The following is a 24,326-nucleotide window of genomic DNA, read 5'->3' as shown; positions in this document are numbered from 1 at the left end:
ACCATTCATACTCAAATTTTGCCAGTTATTTCAAATTGGGACAGTATATCCCTTATTTTTATCTGGTGCAGGATCCACTCCAGGATTGCATGTTGTATGTGGTTTTATCTCTTTGATCTCCATATTGAAAGTTTCCAAGTCTTTCTTTGTCTTTCATGGCATTGACATTTTTGAGGACTACAGGCTAATTGTTTTGTACAATGTCCCTTAATTTGGGTGTGTTGGGTGCTTTTTCATGATTAGATGCCTACAAGGCATGTTGGGCAGGAATATCACAGAAGTGAGGTTGTGTTGCACCTGGTGCATGACAGCGTTTTGCTGTGTCTCTTACGGTCAACCCTCCCTCTGTATCTGAGGTTCTGCAACCACAGATTCAATGAGCTGCAGCTAAAAAATATTTGAAAACAAATTGTATTTGTACTGAACACATGCAGATAATTTTTTGGTCACTATTCCTTAAACAACTCAGCATAACAGCTAATATACATAGCATTGATATTGTGTGAGGTATTATAAGGAGTGTAGAGATGACTTAAAGCATTCAGGAGGGCACTCACAGGGGATCTGCAAATACTATGCAACTTAACAGAACTGGAGCATCAGTGGGTCTTGGTGTGTGCCAGGGGCCCTGGGATCAATCCTCTGTGGATTTCAAGGGACAACTGTGCCGATTGTTAACTTGACTATTTGGGGAGGTGGAGTCTGCCAAGCTTCTCTTCTGTAAAGTTACTATTTTTTCTCTTTGTAATTAATAAGCGATTTTTTTGGGGGGGGGATATTTAAAAACTATGCACAAGTGGAAGGGTTTAGGGCTGGGGCTGGGGCTCAGTGGTAGAGTGCCTGCCTCCCACGTGTGAGGCCCTGGGTTCAATCCTCAGCACCACATACAAATAAATAAATAAAGATATTGTGTCCATCCATAACTAAAAAGATATTTTTTTTAAAAAAGTGGAAGGCCAATTGAGTCAAATGTATGAAAGATGATATATCATGAGCTCTGTAATGTTTTGAACAATCAATAAAAAAAAAAAGTGGAAGGGTTTTTAGTAGGGGGATGTCCAGTTGAGAGTGGAGCTTTGGAAAGACCCCTGCTGGCAGTGGATTACAGGAGGCAAGTGTGGAGGCTGAAGGCCCCAGAGATGGCTGAGGTGGGACAGGAAGGTGGAGCGATGGGGACCTCCTAGTCCTCACTGATGCCAGATGGTGAGGGCCACCAGGGAGCCGAAGGCCACGCAGCAGGGAGAAGGAATGGGCTGACGTGCCCATGACCACGTGGAAGAATGCAGACTCAGTGCTGAATGAAGGCACCCAGGCACAAGGAGCACATGCTGTGGGCTTCCATTCATAGAAAGTTCCAGAACAGGCAAAGCTAACCTGTGATGTGAATGTGAAAGAATAACTTGGGGGCATTGTGAGTTTCCTTGCACACAAATCACAGGAGAGCATTTCTTGTCAAGGACAAAAGCAAAATCAGGATTTCTAAGAGAGAAGGGAGAGAGAGGGAAGAGAGGGGTGGAGAAAACAACCCTGCAGAATCTGGGAACAGGGAATCTATTTTTTAAAAATCTTTTTTAGTTGTCAAAAGACCTTTATTTATTTTATGTGGTGCTGGGGATTGAACCCAGTGCCTCACACGTGCTAAGCAAGCGCTCCTCTGCTGCGCTACAGCCCCAGCCCACGGGGAATCTATTTTTTAAAATATTTTTAGTTGTACATGGACAAAGACCTTTATTCTATTTATTTTTCTGTGGTACTGAGGATGGAACCCAGGGCCTCACCAGTGTTAGGCAAGTGCTCTCCCACTGAGCCACAGCCCAGCCCAGAACAGGGAATCTTGTAGGCACAGTTCTGGGGTCAGTTCCCTGGCTGCCGAGGAACACAGAGGTCTAAGTCTGCAGCTGGCCGTGAGGAGGTCCACTCTGCCTCTGTGGTTTATGGAGTCTCTGGAAAACCTCTGTGAGTTCAGCTTGACCACCTAGGACAGGCCTCTGTCCCTCTGTGGCCTCCTGCCCCTTAGTTAGGCACATCAGAACCCCTTACTATCTTTAAGAGGGTAGTGACTCCAAGAGGCCCCTGAGGGACTCCTGGGGACTTTGGTCATGTTCTGTTCTCCTGACCTGGTGTCAGGCACTCAAGTGTGTTGACGGCTTGAGAACTCATACCACACACTTAATACACACACATTGTTCTGAGTGTTACCAAAACAAGCAAAAATTTACCTGGGGACTCTTTACAAAATTCTGACCTTTTCGAGTTGTTCTCCCCCAGCGCTCTCCCAAGAGCCCAGGAGGCAGAGTTTTATTCTACGTGCTAATGTACTCCTTGCACCTAGAGCAGGCCTGGCACACAGTAATGCTCAGTAAATATTTGTGGGATGAATAGATGGATGAACCACTTGGTTTTGAAGGTTCTCCCAAGTGACTCCAGGGTATGACTGGGCTACCACTATTCAAGGTACCCAGCAAAGGTGACAGAGGGTTGGTTGAAAGCAACCCAAGGGCAAGTTCTGTGCCCTTAGGTGAGCTTCATTAGCCCAGAGGAGGGGTGTCTTTAGATAATTCTTACACCAAGGCCTCTAAGGCCTAACTGTGGCTCTGCAGGTCACAGGTATAGGATAAGTGGCCTGTCTCAGTGCCTCCTGCCCCCCCCCAGGTGGCCCGCATGGACGGCACTGTGGATACACCTCCCTGCCTGCGCCTGACCCACCGCACCTGGGGCTCCCAGAACAGTCTGGTGGAGATGCTCTTCCTGCGGCTGAGCCTTCCCGTTCAGTTCTACCAGCACTTCCGCTGCACGGCAGGGGCCACCCCCTTGGCACCCCCTGGTCTGCAGCCCCCTGCGGAGGACGAGGCCCGGGCAGCGGAACCTGACCCTGACTACGAAAACCTGCGCCGCTCAGCCGGTCGCTGGGGAGAGGCTGAAGGGGGCAAGGAAGGAAGTACCAAGGAGGGGACCCCTGGGGGCACCTCCCAGCCCGGGGGAGAGGCCCAGCCCGCCAGGGCAGAGAATGAGAAAGACGCCACCACAGAGAAGAACAAGAAGAGAGGGTGAGTGGAGCCCGGGCAGGGTGGGCTTGGGGTTCATCTGGGGATTCCCAACTTGAGAACCCCAGTGTTTTCCAGAGTGGCCCCTTGTATGCCGAGTGCCACCAGAACACTGAGGGATCCTAACACGTTCCGGGGTCCCCGTGATTTTCCAGGGATGCTCTAATCTCCCTGAGAATGTGAAATCGAGAAGCCCTACAGCATGGTGTGCAGACTTCTCCTCTCCCCGAGCCCCAAAGTGGGCCCCAAAGTGCTTCACCCAAGGGGCTTCCTTAGCCATGGACACCGGGGAACCCAGGGTCTTGGGAGAGCTTCCACTGCTCCAGTGGACACCAATCCAAATCTAAGTTGGGACCCTTTATGTGTCTCAAGTGTACCCCCAAAACACTAACTTCCAGGGAGACCCTCAGAAAATACTGAGTTGGAAGGAAACCTCCATTTCTCCTGTGTGGCAGCGGTTTTCAATGGGAGGTAGTTCTGACCCTGGGGGGTGTGGGGAAATGACAGAGCATTGTTGGTTATCACAGTTTGGGGGTTCCTCATGCCTTGCGGCATATAAGACCATGCCACGCCTATGCCAAACACAAATGAATGCTAATTGAAGGGGACCATTGTACGTCCCAAAGGGGACCTTCATGTTCCCAGAAATGTAGGTAACAGGACACCATAAGCAGTGGGCAGCACCTCCAGAATGTAGAGCAGTGGGGCCTCCAGCCCTCTAGGGGTGAGGCTTTGGAAATCCCAAGCAGCAAGTGGTTAAGAGGGATGTCGGGGGAAGGATTTTTGTGGTGGGAAGGTGGGGGCTGGACTTGAGAGCTGGTTCTCATGGCCTCCTCTCCTCCCACCACCAGGTTCTTATTCAAGGCCAAGAAGGCCGCCATGATGACCCAGCCACCGGCCACGCCCCCTCTGCCCCGACTCCCACGGGACGTGGTACCTGCTGATGACCGCGATGACCCTGAGATCATCCTCAACACCACAACGGTGTGTGAACCAGGAACCCTCTACTCTGGGGTCCCCTCTGCAGATAGCATAGAAACTCCTAGTTTCCAAACTTAGTGCTGCAATTCTCATATCTGGGGATACCCCAGTATGTACTAGACACCCACAAAATACAGCACACATGATTGAATCCTTCAAACCCCTCTATCCACACACCTTGTGGCCTGAAAATGGCAGGGAGCAGAGTGAAGTTATCAGACACCAAGTTCTAACTCCCAGCACCCCAAAATCCAGAGGGTAAACCAATATGACTGTGGACCCCAACATTTGGAATTGCCCACATAAACACAATAGCCATATTTGATAACCACCCTAAAATATTCCTGAGAATAAAAATACGCAATTCATGTCAATATAGTTTGGGGGTCCTCCAAATATGGAATCTGTTATGAGAAAGAAGTGCCGCTGGGGGCCATGTATTCTTTTGCTGTAACCAGGGAGGGACCCGAATTTGGGGATATCATAAAATATTCCCAAGGGATTTCCAAATCTGTAGCCACGGAAACAGAGAGACACAGATGCAGGCGGTCTGGAATCTGGCAACTTCTTAAACTCCTAGAGGCCCCTGAGAGTCCAAGGAGATCAAAGCAGAGCTCAGGGAGTGCTGTCACCCTGCCTGATCTCGGGTCCCCTCTTTATGTCCCCAGTACTACTACTCTGTGAGAGTCTTCGCTGGTCAGGAGCCCAGCTGCGTATGGGTGGGCTGGGTCACCCCTGACTACCATCAGCACGACATGAACTTCGACCTCAGCAAGGTCCGGGCCGTGACGGTGACGATGGGGGATGAACAAGGCAACGTGCACAGCAGGTGTCAGCATGGTGGGGGTACAGTGGGTGCGGGAGGTCGTGTGGGAGTGGGAACAGGCAGGGGGGAGCCAGAGCTCTGTGGCCAGCTCTGGGGCTGCCTGGCTGTGGGACCTGAGGGCCTCCCCTAGCAAGAGGAAGCTGTGGAGTCTGGGCACCCAGCTCAGAAGCCTCCCTTCTCTTCCTCCTCCTTCCAGGAAGCCCCAACAGCCCTAAGAATTCTAGCTCTGAGAGGCCCAAGGCCTGTCTGCAGGGGATGGGCATTTGGGGTGGGGGCTCTAGATTATGGCATTTGGGGAGCTCAGGGAGCCCCTGGGCTGAGGACCCCTGCAGTGACCGCTCCTGTCTCCTCCAGCCTCAAGTGCAGCAACTGCTACATGGTGTGGGGCGGGGACTTTGTGAGCCCCGGGCAGCAGGGCCGGATCAGCCATACAGACCTGGTCATCGGCTGCCTGGTGGACTTGGCCACTGGCTTAATGACCTTCACAGCCAACGGCAAAGAGAGCAACACCTTCTTCCAGGTGAGTCCAACCCTCAGCAACTTGGCCATAGTCCCTCCCATTCCAGCATCCCAGGACCACCCTTCAGTATGTCCCCAAGGCCAGACCCCACAGAGATAGGACAAAACCAGCTCCTAGTCTGTCCTCAGGAGGCCCCGAGAGAACACCTAGTTGAACCAAGGGCCAGAATGGAGGAGACAGAGTACAACCTTTTCCTTGGAGAGAGGACCATATTCCCTCAGGGGTGACACCAGTCACCACCTTTTCACCCATCAGGGAGGACCCGAGGAAGGGCCAGAATCCTAATGTGGGCTTTTTCTTTTTAATATTTTTTTTTAAGAGAGAGTGAGAGAGGAGAGAGAGAGAGAGAGAGAGAGAGAGAGAATTTTTTTTTTTAATATTCATTTTTTAGTTCTCGGCGGACACAACATCTTTGTTTGTATGTGGTGCTGAGGATCGAACCCGGGCCGCACGCATGCCAGGCGAGCGCGCTACCGCTGAGCCACATCTCCAGCCCTCTTTTTAATATTTTATTATGCAAAAAAGTATGCTCGTACTCTAAGCCCACAGAAACCCTGAAGGGACTGCAGGAACTGTCCACAGAGCCACCAGCAGAAATGATCATGAATGTTTACTGCACTGCCTTGACCACATACCTATCCGCCTGTCTAGCCATTAATTCAGCTAAGGTGGGCTTTGTAAAACTTCATGTTAAATGGAGAATTTCAGAAATATACAAAAATGGAACAGCACAGCGAACCGCCAGGTCCCTGGCACACAGCTCAGCTCCCACCCCCTCACGGCCAATCTCGCTTCATCTTTACGCCTACTTCCTCCACACCCACAGGAGGATTCTGAGGGAAGCTGCAGACATCACATAATTTTATCTCTTTTCAGCACGTATCTTTAAAAGATAAGGATTATTTTTAAAATGCATAACCACAATACCACTATCACCCCCAAACCCCAAACCAGGAGTTTCTAACCGCCATCAAATGTCCAGTCCATGTTCAAATTTCTCTGGTTACCTCAAAAATGTCTTTTTTTTTTTGCCACTTCTTTGTTTGAACTGGAATCTAAGATTTTATACACACACACACACACACACACACACATTTATATATTTTAATTTGGTGCCAGGGATTGAATTCAGGGGCACTCAACCACTGAGCCACATCCCCAGCCCTATTTTGTATTTTATTTAGAGACAGGGTCTCACTGAGTTGCTTAGCATCTCGCCATGGCTAAGGCTGGCTTTGAACTCGCTATCCTCCTGCCTCAGCCTCCTGAGCCACTGGGATTACAGGCGTGCGCCACCGTGCTCAGCTAAGATCATATATTTTAAAATGTTTTTTAGTTGTAGATGGACACAATACCTTTATTTATTTATTTTTGTGAGGTGCTGAGGATCGAACCCAGTGCCTCACACATGCCAGGAAAGTGCTCTACCTCTGAGCTACAGCCCCAGCCCAATGTATTTTAATTGGTTGCCAAGTCCCGTGGGTTTCTTTTTGTACATCGGTTTCCTCTTCCACACCTGCTCCCCTTTGGAGTGCATGGTTGAAGGAATTGGGCTGTTTGTGCTCCCCCCAGTGTGGTCCCTGGACAGGCAGGACCAGCATCACTGGGAGCTTGTTGGATATGCAGACTCTCAGGCCCCTCCCCAGACACGCTGAATCGGAATCTGCATTTCATGGAGAGCCCAGGAGTTTCGCATGCACATTAACATCGGGGCACATTGACCCAGTCCCTGTGGTTTCATTAGAACATTCTCCCCTGTTCCCTGTATTTCCTGTAAACTGGGGGTTGGGTCTAGAGGTGCAGTTAGATCCAGGTTTGGCTTTGGCAAGACTGCTCCACAGATGGTATTGTTTGGGGATGGGGGTGGGGTTTTTCGGGAGAAAAACTCAGAGAGAAACTGGGAAGGCATTCCTGGAGGGGCCTGATGTGCACCAAGATACAGATGGCAGGTGGCCCCGGGGAGCTGGAAGAGGCTGGCCTGGCTGGTGTGTCCCAGGGGTGACCTCAGAGCCACTGAGGAGCCTCCAGATGTCCACGCGTGGCTGTGCAGTCTTGGCCCCAGCATTTGAGGTCCAGATTCCACATGGCCAACCCATCCCTGGCCCTCACCTTGTCCCCTGATCCCCTGCCAGGTGGAGCCCAACACGAAGCTATTTCCTGCTGTCTTTGTCCTGCCCACCCATCAGAATGTGGTCCAGTTCGAGCTGGGAAAGCAGAAGGTGACAGTGCAGGAGTGGGGGCACTCGTGGGGCAGGCTGAGGTGGGGGTGTGTGGGGAGGACACCTGGAGGTAGGGTGGAGGGCTGGGGAGGGCTGGGAACCCTGACCCAGGCATGCCTCTGTACCCCCAGAACATCATGCCACTGTCAGCCGCCATGTTCCTGAGTGAGCGCAAGAATCCAGCCCCCCAGTGCCCGCCGCGGCTGGAGGTGCAGATGCTCATGCCCGTATCCTGGAGCCGCATGCCCAACCACTTCCTGCAGGTGGAGATGCGGCGCGCCGGCGAGCGGCTGGGCTGGGCTGTGCAGTGCCAGGAGCCGCTGACCATGATGGCTCTCCACATCCCTGAGGAGAACAGGTCAGGGCCTGGCTGGTGGCACAGGGGCAGGGCAGGTGCTGCCAGCCCTCTGGGGTCTGGACCCAGCTCAGTGCCTCCTCCTCCCACTTCTCTGGGGCTCCAGACCATCCACGCAGGGGGATCGGACTCAGCTCAGGCTTCCCGATAACACTCCGCGAGGCTCCAGACCTGCCTAAGAGCCCTGGACCCATTCTGTGAGCCACAGACTCACCTCGGGGACCACCTACCACCCAGGGAATCTAGGCCTATACTACAGGACCCCAAAGCTATCCCAGGAAGCCCAGACCAACCCAGAAGAACTGGACATTACTCAGAGAGGCCCGATGTACCCCATGACCTCTGGCCACACCTAGGGAGACTTTAGACCCGTCCCACAGAGATCTAAAACCATTCTGGGGACCCAGACACACCCAGGACTACAGATGTGTTCACACAAATACCAGGAATGGTGTGTGTGTGTGTGTGTATGTGTGTGTGTGTGAGAGAGAGAGAGAGAGATGCTGGGGATTGATTGAACCCAGGAGGTGCTTCACCTGAGCTACATCCTCAGTTATTTTTAAAAATATTTTCTTAGTTGTCAATGGACTTTTATTTATTTTTTATTTATTTATATATGGTGCTGAGAATCAAACCCAGTGCCTCACATGTGCTAGGCAAGTGCTCTGCCACTGAAACACAACCCCAGCCCCATCCTCAGTTCTTTTTCTTTTTATTTTGAGATAGGGTTTCACTAAGTTGCCCAGACTAGCCTCAGACTTGCAATCCTCCTGCCTCAGCCTCCTGAATCACTGGGATTACAGACCTGCACTGCTGCTCCTGGCTAGAAACATTCTTAAGGACTCTGAGCATAGCCAGGGATCCCAGCCTCACCCCAGGAGGCTTCTGACATGATTCATTCCTTCCTTAATTCATCATTTGACAAATATCTCTGGCATGTGGATCGGCAGCATTCTAGGCTGATGATACCAAGACTCTCACACCCAGTGACATTCTAGTAATGCTCATATATATCTCAATGTGCCCAGACTTGCCCAGAGGGACTCAGATCCATCCCCAGGCTCCCTTCCCATTTATTCATTTACCAAATATTTATTGAGCACTTCCCGTGTACCACAGGTGTCCAGCTGTGGTGAAGTTAATTAGCATTCTAGTGGCACTTAAACATAACCAGGGGACTTGACCTTGCCAATCTAGGGATCCCAGATACATTTGAGGGTTACCAGAACCTCTCTGGATTCTCAGAAAACTTAGAGTCTTAGACCTCCCAGGGTGTCCCAGACCCCTTAGGAACTCCCAAGACCATTGGAAAACTCCTAGACTTTGCTCCAAAGCCCCCATGGAGCCCTGACCTGCAGGACACGGGGATTTACTGCTAAAGCATCTCTGCCTCTCTCTGGTCTGTGTCTGTCTGCCACCTCCTCTGTGGTCCTGTCCCTGTCTGTGGCCCTCCCCTCTCCCGCAGGTGCATGGACATCCTGGAGCTGTCCGAGCGCCTGGACCTGCAGCGCTTCCACTCGCACACCCTCTCCCTGTACCGCGCCGTGTGCGCCCTGGGCAACAATCGCGTGGCGCATGCTCTGTGCAGCCACGTGGACCAGGCCCAGCTGCTGCACGCGCTGGAGGATGCTCACCTGCCTGGTCCTCTGCGCGCGGGCTACTATGACCTCCTCATCAGCATCCACTTGGAAAGTGCCTGCCGCAGCCGGCGCTCCATGCTTTCTGAATACATCGTGCCCCTGACGCCTGAGACCCGCGCCATCACTCTCTTCCCACCTGGGAGGAGCGCAGAAGATGGTCCCCGGCGCCACGGACTGCCTGGGGTTGGAGTCACGACCTCCCTAAGGCCCCCGCACCATTTCTCCCCGCCTTGTTTTGTGGCGGCCCTGCCAGCTGCTGGGGTCACCGAAGCCCCCGCCCGCCTCAGTCCCGCCATCCCCCTGGAGGCCCTGCGGGACAAGGCGCTGAGAATGCTGGGGGAGGCTGTGCGCGATGGAGGGCAGCACGCGCGCGACCCCGTCGGGGGCTCGGTGGAGTTCCAGTTCGTGCCCGTGCTCAAGCTCGTGTCCACTCTGCTGGTAATGGCTTCCTTCCCCCCATTCTTCACTTTGAAAATAACCCATCCATCCGATAATCAGTTCCCTCCCATGTGTGCATGTATCCGATAATCAGTTCCCACCCTTTGGTCTCCATCTGTACCTCCACCCACCTTTCAGCTTAGCCTGCCGTCACCTACCCATCCGCCAGGCACTTTGCCTACCATCCACTCATCTGTCTTCTGTTCATCTGTTTATTCACCTTTCTTCTTCCCATTCCTCCACCCAACTGTCATTTATCCATCCATCAATCCATCCACCCTCCGCTCACCTTTCTATCCTCTCATCCATCCATTCATTCATATGCCCTCATCTTCCCACACAAAGTCCATCTGTCTTTCCTTTCTTCTCCACCATATATCCATCCATCCATCCATCCACGTATCCACCTCTCCAGCTTTCAGTGTTCGCTCATCCTTCCTTCCCTTCATTCACACATCAGTCCCTTCACCATCCACTTATCTGCCCATTTATTATTAATATATGTTTCCTTTCATATATCCAACATCAGCTTCCCTTCACCTGTGTATCCAGCTATATGCCCACTCACAGGTCCATCTACACCAATTCACCTACCTGTCCATCCACCATTCTCCATCCCTCTATTCAGGTTTTATTTCATATACTCCTTTGCTCCTAAACTCACAGAACTGTTCATCCAAGTAGCCATCCATCCAACTTTTCGTGCGCAAGCCTCCTCCATCCACACATAAGGCCACCCATCTAGCCTGCCTGCTCCCACAGCAATTTGCACTGTTTCCCCGTGCCTTGGTTGACTTGCTCCTGCATCTACCATCCCGTCCACCTACCTGCTCACCTGTGCATCATTTTTACTGTCACCCACTCACCCACCTTCTCTGCCTACACCATCCCCTTCATCTCTCCATCACGATCCACTCCCTCATCTCCCCTCCAGACCTCGCTATTCAAGCTGTCCATTCACCCACCAGCCACCCCGTCCTCCCTCTCTCCCCCCTTCTCTCACCGTTCTTCTTCCCTTTAATCTACCTTCTATCTTTCCTTCCATACTTCAGTCTAGAAGCATCTTTATGGAGTTGACTGAGAGTGATGTGGCATGTTCTGGGAGCTGTGTGGGCCTGTGTCAGGTGCAGGGTGCCCCAGAGCCACATGTGTTCAGGCTTGGGAGAAAGGACGCTGAACTGTGAAGGGAGAGGTGCTCCCGTTTGCTGATGTGGTCTGGGCCATGTGGGCGAGGCACAGGTGTGAACTGGAGGAGTTCAGTGAGGTCAATGGCAAGGAGGGAGGCCATTTCCTTCTATGGGATGACTCACATCAGCCATGTGAGAAAGAACCTGGCATATGGCAGGAGGAGCGGGGCTGGGGAGCAGGGCTGGGGAGCGAGGCTGGGGACTGGTCATGGAGGCCTTTCAGGCCATAGTGAAGAACTCAGAATATGTCCTGCAGGTGATGGGAGTCTTCAGCGATGAGGATGTGAAGCAGATCTTGAAGATGATTGAGCCTGAAGTGTTCACTGAGGAGGAAGAGGAAGAGGAGGAGGAGGAAGAGGAGGAGGAAGAGGAGGATGAGGAGGAGAAAGAGGAGGATGAGGAGGAAGAGGCACAGGAGAAGGAAGATGAGGAAAAAGAGGAAGAGGAGGCAGCAGAGGGGGAGAAGGAGGAAGACCTGGAGGAGGGCCTGCTGCAGATGAAGCTGCCGGAATCCGTGAAGTTACAGGTGGGCTGCTCGCCCGTCTCCCGCCTCCATCTGCTGGATGGAAGATCCAGGGTCTGGAGGAGCACGAGTCTGCGCTGTGTCCCGAGGCACTGGGGGACTTTGCACCTGCAGAAAGCGGTGTGGGGGGGTGCTGGCCTGGAATGATCTCTCTGGTGCCACGTGAGAGGAGACCACGGAGGAGGCTGGCCTCAGACCCGAGCAGGAGATGGTGGTGGCTGGACCGTGGCAGGGTCAGGGAACGGGGAAGAAGCAGCAAAAGTTTCAGGAAGTCCCGATGATCTCATGACTGTCCTCCCCCAGATGTGCCACCTCCTGGAGTATTTCTGTGACCAAGAGCTGCAGCACCGCGTGGAGTCCCTGGCCGCCTTTGCAGAGCGCTACGTGGACAAGCTCCAGGCCAACCAGCGGGACCGCTATGGCCACCTCATGAAGGCCTTCACCATGACTGCCGCCGAGACTGCAAGGCGCACCCGCGAGTTCCGCTCGCCACCCCAGGAGCAGGTCCTCTGCCCCCTGACGTCCTCTGTCTTACTGTCTAACCCCCAACCCTGACCTCTCCCCTCATGGACCACCATGTTCCTCAATCTCCAAAATGGTGCTTGACCTCTGAACCTATTGATGTTCTCTTTATCCCTCTGAGAACCAGCCTGACCTGGGAGTCACCTGACTGACCCTGACCCCTTCCAGACCCCTGGCCCTAGTCTCCCAGCTGTTCTTCACCAACTCACGCTTTGGCTCATTATCTTGGACAGGGACTTAGAATGGAATCTTTGATCCTTGACCTCAGAGTTCTTCCTTTGCGGTCTCTGACCTCTCCTTCTGACCTTTGACCTTCCCCTAGATCAACATGCTATTGCAGTTCAAAGATGGTGCAGACGAGGAAGATTGTCCCCTCCCTGAAGAGATCCGACAGGATCTGCTTGACTTCCACCACGACCTGCTGGCGCACTGCGGTGAGGAGAGAGGACAGGGAGCCCTTTCCCCAGGCTTTCTCTTGAGACTTCTCCTGAAGTTTCTCTAAGATTTCTTGACCTCAGATGAGTTGGTGTTAGATAACTATGGGTTGCATGAATGCATGAATGTACCGGGGAGCAGACCGGCCACGCGTGGAGGGTGTGCTTATGTGAGTATCTGGGTGAACGGGGATGAGGATGAATAGGTGGTGAGTAGACGGGAGTGTGAACTGGTGGATAGAGGGATGGGGGGATGAATAAACGGGTGAAGAGATGGCTGGCTGGCTAGCAAAATAGATGGAGGGCTGATTGAGAGTGGATGGAGAGCTGGCTGGAGGGACAGACGGACAACCTCTGTTATTCTGATGATAAAGCAGCACATTGTCTTATTGAGAGTCTCTTGAACATGATGAGTCATTTTTCTCTGGCTGATAGTCAAGATTTTCTCTTTGTCTTTGCCTTTCAACAGTTTGCTTATGACATGTCTAGGTGTGACGTGTCATTCTGAGTTTATCCCATTTGAAGTTTGTTGAGTTTCTTGGATGTAGAGACTAATATATTTCATCACAATAGGAAAGTTTTATGCAATTATTTCTTCAAATATCAAATATATTTTTAAATATTTATTTTTTAGTTGTAGTTGGACATAGTACCTTTATTTTACTTATTTATCTTTATGTGGTGCTAAGGATGGAACCCAGGGCCTCAAACGTGCTAGGCAAGCACTCTACTGCTGAGCCACAACCCCAGCTCTCAAATATTTTTTTGCCCTTTCTCTCCTCTCCTTCTGGAACTCTCACCATGAGTATACTGGCATGCTTGAGGATGGCCCACAGGTCTCTGAGGTTCTTTGATTTTTCTGTTCTTTAGACTGGAGACTCTCTATGTCCTACCTTCAACTCCATAGCTTCTTTCTCCTACCAGTTCAAATAAGCTGTTGAACCTCTCTAGTGTTTTTTTTTTTTTTCTTTTTTGCTACTGAGGATTGAACCCAGGGGCACTTTACCACTGAGCCACATCCCCAGCCCTTTCTAATATTTTATTTAGAGACAGGGTCTCGCTGAGTTGCTAGGGGCTTGCTGAGTTGCTGAGGCTGCCTTTGAACTCTCCATCCTCCTGCCTCAGCCTCCCAAGCCACTGGGATTTGGGGTGTGCACCACCACCACCACCACCACCAGCCTCTCTAGTGATTTTTAAAATTTCAGTTATTGTACTTTCCATTTTTTATTTTTTAAATTAAAATGCTTTAATTGAAGCATAATTGTGAAGTTAATGTAGTTTTCAACTCCTAAATTTCTTCATGTTTCTTTTTAAATGTTATTTAGCTCTTGGTTAGTACCCTACTGGGTGGGTTACTGTCATTGCGTATCCCTTTAGTTCTTCAGACATTTTTAGTTCTTTGAACATATTTGCCACAGCCAATTTAGATGGCAAATGCTTCATAGAGTCAACAAATGAATATATTAAGAAGTAAATGGGAAACTCCTGAGTGCTGCAGAGGAAGAGATGAGTGGCCCAGTGGGTGGATCAATGGCGAAGGGCCCAAGCAAACCGCTGAGGGACATTCCCTCCCCTGTTGTGCACGTTCAGGAATTCAGCTGGAAGGGGAGGAGGAGGAACCAGAGGAAGAGACCACCCTGGGCAGCCGCCTCATGAGCCTGTTGGAGAAGGTGCGGCTGGTGAAGAAGAAGGAAGAAAAATCCGAGGAGGAGCCGCCGGAGGAGCATAAACCTCGTGAGGATGAGGGACTGAGGGGGCGGGAGTGGCAGCAGCCCTGTGCATGGGATCCTGTCTCCTCGCAGGGCACAGGGGGATGCAGGAGGCCAGGATGGGCAGGAGCGAGACAGGAAGGGCTGGGTGGGAGCGGCTGTCAGCTGGAGCTGTGGCTGACTGTGGGGGCTGCGGCCTGCCCCTGGGTGTTGCCCAGTGCGAGGGACAGAGGGACAGCCGGCCAGAGCAGAGGGCTGCGCCAGCCTTGGGATGGTGGCCACTAGGCTTCTGTGTCCCTGTGGCTTTTGATTTTCCTTCCTCTTGTGGTGAGATGATTTCCCTGGTGAGGGAATCAGAAAAGCTGTTAGGATACATGTTGGACCAAGGCACCATTATGCCAGCTGTGGATCAGCCACGTCTAATGAGCACACGCCCAGCCCTATTTTGCATTTTATTTAGAGACAGGGTCTCGCTGAGTTGCTTAGCACCTCGCTGTTGCTGAGGCTGGCTTTGAACTCTCGATCCTCCTGTCTCAGCCTCCCAAGCCGCTGGGATTACAGGCGTGTGTCACCACACGTTATCCTATGACATTTAAGAAACTCTTTTGGGCCAGGCACCGTCAGCAGGGCTGGGCCAGTGGGGAGGAAGTCAGAGTCCCTGTCCCCAGGGGGTTTAGAGTATTATAACAGACAGATAGGGATGTATCGGTGTCAGGTGGTCATCAAGACTAAGAACGCAAGTCAATCTGAGAGGCAGGAGAGGCTGAAGATGGAGGGGTCCGTGTGAGGAAGCAGGGCACGGGAGGACCTGGGGAAGGATGACTGGCACAGAGGGAACGGCCAGTGCCAAGGCTCTGGGGCAGGGGCGAGCTTGGTGCAGTTAGAGGCCGTGTGGCTGGAGCAGAGGGAACCAGGGGCCCGTGGTGAGCCCCCAGGGCAGGGAAGTCACAGGGCCAGATCAGATAGGGCCGGGGAAGGAAGTGGGACCACACGTCACAGGTCCTGAACAGACACCTCGCTTCAGTGCCAGGACGTGGTGACATTGGTGACATGCTCCTGGCAGGTGGAAGAAGGGGACTGTTAGCAACGGAGAAGCCTCTGGGAAGAGGGGCCTCTCCTGCCCGTCCTGGCCCCAGGCCCCGGTACAGCATCGGGTGCTTGTCTCCACTTCCCAGGGTCCCTGCAAGAGCTGGTGTCCCACATGGTGGTGCGCTGGGCCCAGGAGGACTTTGTGCAGAGCCCCGAGCTGGTCCGGGCCATGTTTAGCCTTCTGCACCGGCAGTACGACGGGCTGGGCGAGCTGCTGCGGGCCCTGCCCCGGGCCTACACCATCTCGCCGTCCTCCGTGGCGGACACCATGAGCCTGCTGGAGTGCCTCGGCCAGATCCGCTCGCTGCTCATCGTGCAGATGGGCCCCCAGGAGGAGAACCTCATGATCCAGAGCATTGGGTGAGGCACCCCGTCCGAGCTGGGCACCTTTCCCTGGAGGTGGGGGAGCCTCCTTCCCCAGCTGGGCCCCCTGGGAGAGTCTGTAGGTACAGCGAGGTCGCCTTCCCTCAGCGTCCCGCCTGTCCACCCACCCCAGGGAACAGCCCCCCATCACGTGACTCTGGGCCCAAGGTCTGCCAACTGGAGCTTCGGTTTCCTCATCTGTAACATAGGGAAGGGCCACACCTACCCCCTTGAGAGGTGGTGTGGCTTCGGGGCTCGTGCTGCTGCTGCAGATCGTGGCATGGTGTTGAGCACTGAGTGTCGCAGAGTCTCATTCCTCCACTCAGAAAGGCTTATCTAGCACTCGCCGTGTGTGTCTGGGCCCTTCCCAGGCGTTAGGAACACAGTGGGCAACGTGACACAGGTCTGCTCTCTGAAGTCCCGTGTGGTGGCTCAGGCCTGTGATCCCTCCATGCTGAGGCAGGAGGATCGCAAGTTCAAATCCAGCCTCAGCAAGTCCCTAAGCAATTCAGCAAGACCTTGTCTCAAAATAAAATATTAAAAAAGGGCTGGGGATGTGGTTCAGTAGTTGAGCACCCCTGGGTTCAATCCTTGGTTCAAAAAAAACTCCACTCTGGGAGAGCCCACCCTGGACACGTGCCTCAGTTTCCTCACATGTGAAATAGGGACACAGTTCCTGCCTCCTAAAGAGGATGTAAGAATGAACAGGAGCAGATCTAGGGGTGGGCAGTGCTGGGCACAGAGCCAGAGGCCAGTAGGTGCTGACTGATACCATGTTGGCGGCAGTGGCTCTGCCTGGACTCGGTGACTCAGCCCTTAGTGACTCCACGCACTCTGATCCGTCCACAGGAACATCATGAACAACAAAGTCTTCTACCAACACCCGAACCTGATGAGGGCCCTGGGCATGCACGAGACGGTGATGGAGGTCATGGTGAACGTCCTTGGGGGTGGTGAGTCCAAGGTAAGGGCCTGGCTGGGCTGGAAAGCTGAGGGGAGGGGGCTGCAGAAGGCAGGCACTGACCACAGCCCTCCTGCCTGCCCCAGGAGATCCGCTTCCCCAAGATGGTGACAAGCTGCTGCCGCTTCCTCTGCTACTTCTGCCGCATCAGCCGGCAGAACCAGCGCTCCATGTTCGACCACCTGAGCTACCTGCTGGAGAACAGCGGCATTGGCCTGGGTGAGAGACCCCTGGGCCAAGGAAGGACCCACCCCCAGAACCCATCCGGGCTACCCCTCTGCCAGCTCACACACTCACTCAGTCATTCAACAAACACACTCTCAACCCTCCCTGTGATGAGTAGGGCAGGGACACATAGTGACCCAGGCAGCCCCGCATGGCCTTCCCTGGGCTCACGGTGCATCAAGGAAGACGGACGGTCCCAGCTTAGACAGCACCTGCCAGAGTGGCCAGGGCTGGGACGGGGAACCACAGATGAGACAAGGCCTCTGGTCCCGCCTGGGAAAGGAGGAGTGACACACTCAGGAGTGAGACAGTACCTCTGAGAGTGTTCTCACCACTTCTTGCTCCACAGGCATGCAGGGCTCCACGCCCCTCGACGTGGCCGCCGCCTCCGTCATTGACAACAATGAACTGGCCTTGGCGTTGCAGGAGCAGGACCTGGAAAAGGTGCGGAGGGGAGGTGCAATGTGGGACAGCTGCTGGTTATGGGCCCCCGCGGGGAACATTCTAGACCGCCCATGGCTGAATCAGACGGGAATAACTTCCAGGCAGAGAACAGCACCCGTGGTCACTCCTGGGGCCTGCGGAGCTGCAGCACATCCATGCTCTATGCTGCCTGGCCGGTGGCCTCTGAGTGTCGTGCCCTCTGTGCCTCCGCTTCTATGTGTAGGGGGGTGAACATTTGCTCTGGAGCTCATCATGTTGGGTTCAGCTTCCTAGTTCCCTTGCTGAGAGGCCTTGGACAAGTGACAGCTCCTTCGGCCCTCTGCCACCTGATCTCCACAGTGCACACAGTGGTAGAAACGAACTCATAGAGTTGTTTTGAGGGTTAAATGAGATGATCTATAAAAGCATTTATAAAACAGCGCTCGAGCCGGGCCTGGTGGCTGAGAGACCCCCTTTCTCAAAACAAACGAACTAAACACCATGGACCAGTAATGGTCAGCTGCTGTTCATCCAGTTACCATTTCTTGTGCACCACTCTATGTCGGGACCTGTCCAAGGCCAGAGCAGTGATAGTACAAAAATCTGTCTCCCAGCCCTGGCAGTTTAGCAAGGACCCAGGCAACGGAGCAAGACCCTGCCTCAAAATAAACAAAAAGGGGCTGGGCGTGGTGGTGCACACTTATAATCTCAGGAACTCAGGAGGCTGAGGCAGGAGGATTGCAAGTTTGAAGCATGCCTTAGCAAGGCCCTAAGGATTTCCTGAGATCCTGTCTCAAAATAAAACATTGAAAAAGGGCTGGGGATGTGGCTCAGTGATTAAGCAACCCTGGGTTCAGTCCCTGGCATATAAATCATATAAATAAATAAGTAAATGGCTGGGGTGTGGTTTAGTGGTTAAGCATCTCTGGGTTCAATTCTTGATATGCAGAGAGAGAGAGAGAGAGAGAGAGAGAGAGAGAGAGAGAGAGAGAGGTAGGTAGGTAGATTGATTCCTGCTCCCGAGTAGCCAACATTCTATTTGGGAGGATGGATAATATGAATGCTGTAGGAATAACATATAGTGTGTTAGCTAGAACAGATGTTAAGAAGAGAAAGAAAGCAAGCAAAGGAGAGAAATATCATGGGTCACATGTTTGTCTGAGTGTGGGTTAGAGTAGTCAGAGAATGTCCTGTTGAGAAAATGACATTTGAGTAAAGCTCAGGAGGTGAGGGGTCAGATGGATATCAGGGGGAAGAGCTTTCCAGGCAGAGGGAACAGTTAGTGCAAAGGCCCTGAGGCAGGAGTGAGCCTCGAGAATTTATGGAATAGAGACCAGTGCCTTTGGCGCAGAGGCAGTGAGGGACGAGTAGTAGCAAGTTGTGTGGGATCAAGGACTCTGGTTTCTATCCTAAATGAGATGAGGTCAAGAATCTGAGCAGAAGAGGGCCATGACCTGACTCAGGTGTTGATAGGTGTGTGTGAGGAACAAACTGAGAGGAGAGGAAGGGGGAGGACAGGCTGCGGCAGTGGCCTAGGTAGAGACAAAGGTGGTGGGACCAGGCTTAGTCTGCTCAGGGATCCAGAGATCACAGGGCTGGGGAGCTCAGGGAAGAGGGGGTGGCTCTGGCTGAATCCCCTTCCTGCCCCCCAGGTCGTGTCCTACCTGGCAGGCTGTGGCCTCCAAAGCTGTCCCATGCTCTTGGCCAAAGGGTACCCGGACATCGGATGGAACCCCTGCGGCGGCGAGCGCTACCTGGACTTCCTGCGCTTCGCTGTCTTCGTCAATGGTGAGGCAGGGGGTGGCGGTGGCAGGTGGGAGTCATGGGGCCTCTGACCAAAGCCTCCCTCAGGGTGACAGCCCCACCCTGCGCCTGGGGCCTGGCCTGGGCAGGATCCTTCCAAGAGGTTCTGGGCCAACCTGGCATCACCCCTGGGGGTGTCAGGGCCTGGGGCCACGTGGGGTCCTGGGGCTGCGTGGGGTCCCTGGGCCACAGCTCATGGGTCCTCCTGACCCTGCCACGTGCCAGGTGAGAGCGTGGAGGAGAATGCCAACGTGGTGGTGCGCCTTCTCATCCGCAAGCCCGAGTGCTTTGGGCCCGCCCTGCGGGGTGAGGGTGGCTCAGGGCTGCTGGCCGCCATCGAAGAGGCCATCCGCATCTCTGAGGATCCTGCACGGGATGGGCCAGGTGTCCGCAGGGACCGTCGCCGTGAGCAGTGAGTGTCCTGCTCCCCTCCCCAGAGGGACAGCCCACCCTCCCTGTGCCCCTGCCGCCTCCCTCACACCCACCCCCTACGACAGCTTCGGGGAGGAGCCTCCTGAAGAAAACCGCGTGCACCTGGGACATGCCATTATGTCCTTCTATGCCGCCCTGATTGACCTGCTGGGACGCTGTGCACCAGAGATGCATGTGAGACCCGGAAGGTTGGGATGGGACAGATGGAAGGGGACGGACGGGCATGCACAGCCGCCTTGAACTTCTGCATTCAGACATTGGTGACCTTGATTGAACTCTCACCATGTGGGCGGTCATGGACAGTACACTACACTGTCCCAGGCCCCGATCTCATGGAGCGGACAGGGGAGGGATGGGGAAGCACAGGCAGAGGGTAGGGAACTGAGTTAGTCCCTTGACAGGGAGACCTGTGGTACCCATCAGTGTGGCAGGAAGGGGTGGAAAGGAGAACGGTGCTGGGTAACATGCCCCTCCCCCGCCCCCCAGCTAATCCAAGCCGGCAAGGGCGAGGCCCTGAGGATCCGCGCCATCCTACGCTCCCTCGTGCCTTTGGACGACCTCGTGGGCATCATCAGCCTCCCCCTGCAGATCCCCACCCTGGGCAAAGGTAGGAGGGGCCAAGGCCTGGCCAGAACAAGATGCTGGGGAGGGGGCCAGTGGGTCCCACGGGCATCCTGACACCCCCCACCCCCTTGCCGGTAGACGGGGCACTGGTACAGCCCAAGATGTCAGCGTCCTTTGTGCCGGACCACAAGGCGTCCATGGTGCTCTTCCTGGACCGCGTGTACGGCATCGAGAACCAGGACTTCCTGCTGCATGTGCTGGATGTGGGGTTCCTTCCTGACATGCGGGCGGCCGCCTCGCTGGACACGGTGAGCAGCCCCGCCCACCCTGGCCCTCTCCCCGCCCCGTGAAGGACATGAGATGGGTCATGGGAGAGTGACAGCAGCACTTTCATATTAGAGAGCAAAGCCAGGAAAGGCAGAATTCCGATGGAGTGTGGGTAGGAGTCCTCCAGGTATGAAAATGATCATTCTCCGTTCAGCACTGTGGGCACCCACAGCGTATGATCGTAACAGAAGGTGAGCACTGAGAATTGACCACTGGCTTAGAAAAACGGAGATCACAGTGACCTTGACAAGCAGTTTTAGTAAGGTGAAGGGCCACAGCCTTATGCTGGGGGCTTGAGAGGGACAGGAGGTGAGGTATTGGAGATGGAGTACTAGCCATTCTTTTTTTTTTTTTTTTTTTTGGTACCAGGGATTGAGCCAGGGCCCCTTAACCACCAAGCTACACCCCAACCCTTTTTATTTATATATTTATTTTTATTTAGAGACAGGGTCCCACTGAGCTGCTTAGGATCTCATTAAGTTGCTGAGGCTGCCTTTGAATTTGAAATCCTCCTGCCTCAGCCTCCTCTGCTGATACCAGCCATTCTTTACGAGTTTCTGGCAGGGGAAGGAGGCAGAGGAGGGATGACTGCTGGGGGTCAACTCCAGCAAGGTTTTAAGGGCGAGAATTAACTGCTTGGTATTAGCTGGGAAAAAGGAACACTGGGACTTGAATCTATAAGCACTATAGGAAGTGTGGGTACAAAGGAATAAGTTCACTGACACCACAAGGAAGTGACCAGCCAAAGCCAAAATGTAAAAAAAAAAAAAAAAATCACAGAACAAATGATCCGGTTTCTCCAGCAAGTAAATCACATTAAAAAAGAAAAGATGAAAATGTCTAAAATTGTTCATCGTCACTAGCAATGAGAGAAATGCAAATCAAAACCACTCTAAGATTTCTTCTCACTTCTGTCAGAATGGCAGCTATTATGCATACAAACAACAATAAGTGTTGGCGAGGATATGGGGAAAAAGGTACACTGATATACTGCTGGTGGGACTGCAAATTGATGCAGCCAATCTGGAAAGCTGTATGGAGATTCCTTGGAAAATTGGGAATGGAACCCCCATTTGACCCAGCTGTCCCTCTCCTCTGTCTATACCCAAAGGACTTAAAAACAGCATACTACAGGGACACAGCCACATCAATGTTTATAGCAGCTCAATTCACAATAGCTAAACTGTGGAGCTAACCTAGATGCCCTTCAATAGATGAATGGATAAAAAAATGGCATATATACACAATGGAATATTACTCAGCAATAAAAGAGAATAAAATCGTGGCATTTGCAGGTAGAGTTAGAGAAGATAATGCTAAGTGAAGTTAGCCAATCCCAAAAAACCAAATGCCTAATGTTTTCTTTGATATAAGGAGGCTGATTCATAGTGGGATAGGGAGCAGGAGCATGGGAGGAATAGAAGAACTCTAGATAGGCAGAGGGGTTGGAGGCGAAGGGGGAGTAGGGGATTATTAATGAATGTGATAATCATTACTATCAAAAGAACATATATGAAGACACGAATTAGTGTGAGTATACTATGTATACAACTAGAGATATGAAAAATTGTGCTCTATATGGGTAATAAGAATTGTAATGCCTTCTGCTGTCATATATAAATAAAAACAAATTTACATTTAAAAAACCTAAAAAGAAAAAGAAAAAATGGCTATGAGACTTGCCCGCCAAATGCAGCATGTGGACCCTCCTGGGTCCCTGATCTCAACAGTACCATCTGAATGCAAAGCAGTTTTTGCAACAGCCAGAGAAAGTTGATCAGGAAAATAAAGAAATTGTTAATTCTGTCACGAGGGATATGGCAGTATTTTCTGGACTGTCAGACAGACTTGCTTTTCTGAATGGAAATGTGTAGCTAAGCATCTGTGGGTACAATAGCAGATGGCTGGGGTTTGCATGAAAAAGTTACAGGAAAGACAGACGGTCAAGGTTAGAGTGGAAATAAAATCACACAGAAGGTCAATATCTGCACAACAGCCAAATCCGAGTAATGGGGCTCATTATCAGCTTCTGGACTTTTGAGTGTGTTCGAAATTTTGCTCAGCAAGGTATCAGTGGGAGTGGGGTACAGAAGCGGAATTGGGGGAATGGTCTGGGTCCGTTGGCCAGAGTTGTCCAGGATGGCTGCCAAGGCCACTCCAGGGATTGCAGCGGGCCTGAGGTCCTCGCCCCGTGCCGCAGGCCACTTTCAGCACCACGGAGATGGCCCTGGCGCTGAACCGCTACCTGTGCCTGGCGGTGCTGCCGCTCATCACGAAATGTGCGCCGCTCTTCGCGGGAACCGAGCACCGCGCCATCATGGTAGACTCCATGCTGCACACCATCTACCGCCTGTCCCGGGGCCGCTCACTCACCAAGGCGCAGCGCGATGTCATCGAGGACTGCCTCATGGCGCTCTGCAGGTGGGGTGTGGCCCGGGGCGGGGTGGGGCCACAGGCCGCGTGGGCCTCAAGGCGCGATCCCCGCCCTGTGCTCTCCCCGCAGGTACATCCGCCCGTCCATGCTGCAGCACCTGCTGCGGCGCCTGGTGTTCGACGTGCCCATCCTGAATGAGTTCGCCAAGATGCCGCTCAAGGTGAGCGCTAACCCTCCTCAGCTCACCCTCGCTGCCATGACCCACCCACCGCCCTGCTCTAGCCCCAGACTAGGGGGCGCATGTGTACCAGCGCTGCCCACCCCAGCCACCCTGCGCACGTGAGGGCAGCGGACCCACAGAAGCTAATTGGCATCCCTGTCAGCATACTAGGATTCCCAGGACATTCACTTTGCGTCACTGATGCCGCTAACATTCCCTAATTAGCGCTTAATTTGCCTAACCAAATGAGCCAGCCCCCGCCTAAATTAGCATATATTTGCATGGGGCACACCAATTCCCCTAATTAGCATTTTATTCGCATGCCCAGACCACCAGCCTTCCACTATTCAAATGAGTGCGTTTATTTGAATAAACAGAACCATAGCTATTCTGAATATTTGCACACTGTGTCTCCTGTTTTTTTCATTTGCATGGCTAGTTTGCATAAGGAGATACCCCCAACTCAGATATCTTGGCTATTTTGCATAATATGCTTAAATTAGCCCCTACTTCAAGTTTGCATATTGGATAGTGGAGGCCCTCTTTTCAATTTCCATATATTTGCATGGAGCCTGCCTGTGTTTCTATCTGGCGTGCTAGTTTGCATAAGCACAGATCACTCCATCCATATGCCCACTGCACACCACCCTACCCGTGGACTATTAAGCATGCTTGTTTATGTGAAAAGACAGACAAACCCAGCTCTAGTTTAATGCCTATCCTGGCTCCAAATTAAAATGCTAACTTTAGCATAATAAACTATCCAGGACCATTCCCCAATAAACAGACCATGCCCTCCTTTATTAGCATTATAATTTGCATTGTCTACACTTCCTTTATAGTTTTTGAGCACTGCACCCTCTGCCTCCTGGGGCCTTCATTTGCTTGCCATCTGCTTTATGCCCCTTCCTGTGTGTCCCCTCTTGCTCCCACTCAGCTCCTCACCAACCACTATGAGCGGTGTTGGAAGTACTACTGCCTCCCTACGGGCTGGGCCAACTTCGGGATCACCTCCGAGGAAGAGCTACACCTCACTCGCAAACTATTCTGGGGCATCTTTGACTCTCTGGCACATAAGGTCTGGACACCCAGGAGACCCAAAAGGGGAGGGTTTGGGCCTCAAACTTGGGAATCCAGAATGAAATCT

At 52.8% G+C, this 24,326-nt stretch overlaps 1 protein-coding gene across 2 annotated transcripts in view; it reads left to right on the top strand.

The window, feature by feature from the left end:
* Nucleotides 1–24,326, top strand: part of Ryr1 (ryanodine receptor 1) — a 111,602-nt gene that overhangs the window by 26,978 nt on the left and 60,298 nt on the right. For both annotated transcript variants that reach the window (XM_026412131.2, XM_026412129.2), the window contains exons 28-50: nt 2,653–3,047; nt 3,896–4,028; nt 4,694–4,854; nt 5,206–5,371; nt 7,504–7,590; nt 7,722–7,948; nt 9,411–10,023; nt 11,467–11,736; nt 12,037–12,237; nt 12,578–12,689; nt 14,280–14,423; nt 15,574–15,847; nt 16,700–16,814; nt 16,898–17,030; nt 17,386–17,480; nt 19,112–19,247; nt 19,488–19,674; nt 19,760–19,868; nt 20,181–20,301; nt 20,397–20,566; nt 22,786–23,006; nt 23,089–23,179; nt 24,117–24,257. In XM_026412131.2, the coding sequence (XP_026267916.2) occupies nt 2,653–3,047; nt 3,896–4,028; nt 4,694–4,854; nt 5,206–5,371; nt 7,504–7,590; nt 7,722–7,948; nt 9,411–10,023; nt 11,467–11,736; nt 12,037–12,237; nt 12,578–12,689; nt 14,280–14,423; nt 15,574–15,847; nt 16,700–16,814; nt 16,898–17,030; nt 17,386–17,480; nt 19,112–19,247; nt 19,488–19,674; nt 19,760–19,868; nt 20,181–20,301; nt 20,397–20,566; nt 22,786–23,006; nt 23,089–23,179; nt 24,117–24,257 (4,302 nt within the window). The remainder of the gene's footprint in view (nt 1–2,652; nt 3,048–3,895; nt 4,029–4,693; nt 4,855–5,205; nt 5,372–7,503; nt 7,591–7,721; nt 7,949–9,410; nt 10,024–11,466; nt 11,737–12,036; nt 12,238–12,577; nt 12,690–14,279; nt 14,424–15,573; nt 15,848–16,699; nt 16,815–16,897; nt 17,031–17,385; nt 17,481–19,111; nt 19,248–19,487; nt 19,675–19,759; nt 19,869–20,180; nt 20,302–20,396; nt 20,567–22,785; nt 23,007–23,088; nt 23,180–24,116; nt 24,258–24,326) is intronic.

The sequence above is a fragment of the Urocitellus parryii genome, chromosome 15 (genome assembly GCF_045843805.1).
Source record: "Urocitellus parryii isolate mUroPar1 chromosome 15, mUroPar1.hap1, whole genome shotgun sequence".
Taxonomy (NCBI): Eukaryota; Metazoa; Chordata; class Mammalia; order Rodentia; family Sciuridae; genus Urocitellus; species Urocitellus parryii.
This window is presented reverse-complemented; position numbering and strand designations above follow the sequence as displayed.